The following is a 4,760-nucleotide window of genomic DNA, read 5'->3' on the forward strand; positions in this document are numbered from 1 at the left end:
TGTCGCCTAATATGCAAAGGAGTTCCTGCTACAAAAACAGCCCTGTGCAGATGTTAAAACACATGTACAAGAGCAGGTAGCTAAGGATGGATTGCAGGTTCCTTGGCCAATGTTAGACTACTAGATGCAGCATCTCAATCAAACGCTTGGTGGAAGAGCTCCGTCTTACAGGCCCTACAGAACTGTAATAAATTTAAAAAGTAACTATAAGATTCTTACACAACATTGATAGGCCTGCACCTTTAACCCAGGCGACAGGAACGACCATCCCTGTTAACGTCATGGCGGAATGCAGATCTGATCCATCTCCCAAACGGAACAGTCTGAGCGGAGGAGCCAAATTAAATATTTCGTTACTTAGCTTCTGAGTCAGCAGCAGCTGAGCATGCCAAACGATTCTGTGCCTGCAAAGTCACTTCAGGCACAGCAGGCTGGTTTTATTATCGCACCCGGTCGGAGGTCAGTAAGCTTCTGCTATGGGAGGCTCAGGTTCACAAAACCTGATTGGAGAGTCCGTGAGCACACGCCCAGTTATCATACCTGGAGCTGCCCGCTCTCACAGGATCATTATCCATGTCTGGACTCCAGAGCTGCCCAAATTCCAGGTAGGCCCCAGAGGTCTCTTGGAAATACAATTGATTTCCAGACTACAGAGACCGCTGCCTCCAGAGAAAACAGCAGCTTTACAGGGCGGACTCTGTTAGGGTTGCCATTCCCCCGCTGGGGGTGGGTGGGGGGTTGCCCGCTTTCAGGGCTCCTGATTTGCCGGCCCAGACCCCGCCCTTAAAGTGCCACATTCAGGCCAACGTGCCCAGCGCCATGACCTCAACTGGAGGTTGTTGTTCAGTCGCATGACGTCACCACGGAAATTGCAGGACTAAACCCTCTTCGGCGCGGGAGGCGGATTGGCCTATCTGGTCAGCAGATTTAAATGCGGGAGGGAACAGCGGCGAAACCCGATCAAAATCCAGGTGGAAAGCAGTGTTCCCTCTAAGCTGAGTTAGTGTGAGCTAGCTCACAGTTTTTAAGCCTCCGGCTCGCACATTTTTGCCTTAACTCAGGAAGGAGGGCTCCAGAGCAGACTAATTTAGGCAGTAGCCAAATTGCTTGCTCACAACTTGAATGCCAGGAGCTCACAGAGGAGAATTTTTGCTCACAAGACTCCGCAGCTTAAAAGGGAACATTGGTGGAAAGTGCATTGAAAGTAGATTATTTAGTGTGTGTGACCGCAGCCGGAGAGAGAGCGAAGCTCAGACGCTTCCTGAAGACTCTTTGCCAACCAGGCAATTAATTGGTACAATCCGTACTCTGGTTCCCTTAATTTTTGCAGCCAGATACCCATCTCACCTTCTCCTTTTATTCCATTACGGGTTCGGTCTGACTGCATTCCAGGGCAGTCTAAACTTCACCTATTAAGCCAGGGAAGCCCTTTTTAGAAAAATGGGAACGTCTCTCCAGGAAGCCGCTCATCATGCAAGAGAATCGCTAGTCGGTGCCTGTTTATCCACTCTGGACGACGGTTGCCGGCACTGGGTTGGGAAATACCTGGAGATTTGGGGAGGGGGGGGCCCTGGGGACGGTGGGGTTTGGGGACGGGAGGAACCTCAACAGGATATAATGCCTTAGAACCCGTTCTCCAAAGCAGCCATTTTCTCCAGGGGAACGGACTTCTGTAGCCTGGAGATCCAGGGGGAGATCACCAGGTGCCGCCTGGAGGTTGGGAAGCCTATTCTGGACCGATCCGGCGCACAGCAACTTGGGGATCCGCTTGCAGTATCACAGGGGGGAGAAGCCGCTGAGAAAACTGGGGAAAGACATCGAGTCATTATCAATGTTCCCTCTAAGCTGTGGAGTCTTGTGAGCAAAAATTCTACTTTGTGAGCTACTGGCATGAAAACTGTGAGCGAGTGAGTTGGCTGCTTCATAAATAGTTTGCTCTGGAGCCATCCCTTCCTGAGCTAAGACAGAAATGTGTGAGCCAGAGGCTAAACTGTGATGAGCTGGCTCACACTAACTCAGCTTAGAGGGAACACTGATAGCTACAGGCCTGTGTACATGAGACAGAGCTCCATTCAGCTTAGCTTTGGACATGGCACTCTACGTTAGCAGAGGTTATTTCCTCCGGTCAAAACAACCTCCTTCGGATAGAAGCTCCTCAGAAGACTGGCTTGCACTGGAGAAGACTCCTTCCTTCTGTTGCAGGAAAGCACCTCTGTTAGAAAAACAGAACCACAAGATTTAACCAGGGCTTTCTTTCTTTTCTTTTTTTAAAGAGGTGCCGGAACTCTCAGGAGGGAAATGAAGTTTTCAATCTGTATGCTGAAAACTCATGAACTTTAAAACGTTTTAAAAAGAATTTTGCCAAAGAGGTTCCGGAACTCCGTTCTGGTGCGTTCCCCCGGGGAAAAGCCCTGGATTTAACCCATTTTGTTTTCAAAAAATGACTGAGCCTGCCTTGCAGCCCATGACCTTTGGATGAGAAGCTATGGCCTAGAAGCACAAAAATGCAAAGATCTCTTGAAGCATTTCGTGTTAAACATCCCAACAAATAGAGGCTCAGGCCCATAGCTACGGTGTGGCATCTCAGGGCTAGGCCTCCCAACTTGCTGGCAAGGCCCCCTGACTTTACATCTAGCCCAGGGTGCCATGGCCTTCTCCCCCAGATTAAATTGATTAGCCAGTGCCCCCTAAGAAATTTAAATGCACCCGACTTAAGAAAAATTCCTGGCTACGGGCCTGTATAGGACTGGATCCAGCAGTAGAGTTCCACGCATAGATTTTGGCCGATTCCCTCCTCCGGCTGCATAGTCACTCCTCATGCTCTTTCTGGGGGAGGGGCCCCTGTTCCCCCCCAGGAGTCGCATTTCAGTGAACTCTTTGAGCTGCAAAAAGACGGGGAAAGCAAGCAAGTTCCCTCCTGTTGATGGCAAGCCCTTCCGTGAGAGTCAGCCCCAGGGCTATTTTTGGGCAGGAACGCACAGGAACGGAGTTCTGGCTGACTCCCGAGTTGGCCATGCTCAGCAGGAACTCATTAGCATAATAGGCCACGCCCAAAAGCAGAAACGCATTAGTATTGGCTACATTAGGGGTGTGTGGCCTAACATGCAAAGGAGTTCCTGTTACGAAAAAGGCCCTGGGTTTTGAACTCAAACACGGTCAACAGAATAAGAAACAAAAGGTGGGCGTGGCTGGATGACCACACTTCTGGTAACATGGGTGTGTGGCCTAATGTGCGAATGAGCTGTGCTGTCAGGGCTGTGGCCTATTATGCTAAGGAGTTTCTGCTCTTGGGTGTGGCCTATTATGCTAATGAGTTCCTGCTGGGCTTTTTCTACCAAAAAAAGCCCTGGTCAGCCCATTGAACAGAACCCCGGGAAAGACAGGCTAAGAGTTGTTCTTTCTCTCTCCTCCCCGTTGTCCAGGTGTTACCAGCTTCATTGTCATCCTAGTGGTCGTGGTGGTCACCCTGGCCGGAGCCGTCAGCCTAAAATTGAGATGTTGCCACTGCAAAGACGTGGAAGGTATTGCACAGCCGTGCGACGACGACAAAGTGGTTTTCGCAACTGCGGTTTTCATAACGTTCTTCATCTCCTTTTCGCCTGTTTCGTGGCCACCTTGTATTATGGCGCCATGTCCCAGGTTCTCAATCCACCATTCGTGGCTGCTTATTTTCTCCGCCTCTCTCTTGCTTCCCTGGGGGACATCAGTTTGCTACTTACCCAGCATCGACAAGTTGACCGTCCTCCTTGCTTCTTACAGGCTTAGAGCAATCCCCTAACTCCTGCTGGGTGTTGTCTGAGAGCTAGCAGAGTGTAAGAGTGTGGCACGAGGAGCAGAGGGAGATCCAGGTCCCAGTCGCCATCCAGCATCCAAAGCTGATCGGAAGCAGTCAGTCTCAGACTATCCTACCCTGTAGGATGATCATGAGGATAAAATGAAAGAAGGAAAGAGCTGTGTCTTCTGCCCTTGAAAGCCCTGGTGGAAGACCAGGATAAAAATGTGATGGAGATTAAAACTCCTGTCCGTTATCACCCAATTCCTCAACGGCCCCCTTGACCTGCCTCCCTCTGTTTTCTGACTCTCCTTCTGTATTCTTTACTTCCCTCCAGGGCTATTTTTGGGCAGGGACGCACAGGGACGGAGTTCCGGCTGGCTCCTGAGTTGTTCTTCCAATCATGACTCTTTTCAAGGAGTTTTGTGAGCAGTAGAGCTAGAATTAGCCACTATTGAATCTGTGCATGTATTGTTGAAAAGAGTCATGATTGGAAGAATAACACCACAAACTGACGTTTGAGAAAGACGCAGGTCGAAATGGACTCTCAAGCCCGGGAAAGTTCGTCCTTGCTTCTGTTTTCTTGAGGACTACGGTCTCTTGATTTGTTGTCTTGTCTAAAGAATTAAAAATAATTACTATTGTTAGTTCAAAACCAAATGAACTTGTGCAGCAATATGTTGTTTTTGTATGTTATCTAATTGCTGGGTCCTGGTTAATTCTGGCTCCTGAGTTGGCCACGCCCAGCAGGAACTCATTAGCATAACAGGCTACACCCAACAGCAGAAACTCATTAGGATTGGCTACTTTAGGGGTGTGTGGCCTAACATGCAAAGGAGTTCCTGCTACAAAAAAGGCCCTGGGTTTTTACCACAAACAAGGTAAACAGAATGAGAAGCAAAAGGTGGGTGTGGCTGGATGACCACACTTCTGGTAACGTGGGGGTGTGGCCTAATATGCTAATGCACTGTACTATCAGGGGTTTGGC

At 49.4% G+C, this 4,760-nt stretch overlaps 1 protein-coding gene across 1 annotated transcript in view; it reads left to right on the plus strand.

Annotated features, from left to right (window-relative positions):
* Positions 1 to 4,760, plus strand: part of LOC107107713 — a gene marked incomplete at its 5' end in the record, with an annotated part of 50,554 nt that overhangs the window by 36,152 nt on the left and 9,642 nt on the right. Inside the window, one exon of the mRNA XM_015408029.1 lies at positions 3,423 to 3,521. Coding sequence (XP_015263515.1) covers positions 3,423 to 3,521 — 99 coding nt within the window. The remainder of the gene's footprint in view (positions 1 to 3,422; positions 3,522 to 4,760) is intronic.

This window comes from Gekko japonicus, unplaced genomic scaffold, assembly GCF_001447785.1.
Source record: "Gekko japonicus isolate JY-2015 unplaced genomic scaffold, Gekko_japonicus_V1.1 scaffold4893, whole genome shotgun sequence".
In the NCBI taxonomy this organism is placed as follows: domain Eukaryota; kingdom Metazoa; phylum Chordata; class Lepidosauria; order Squamata; family Gekkonidae; genus Gekko; species Gekko japonicus.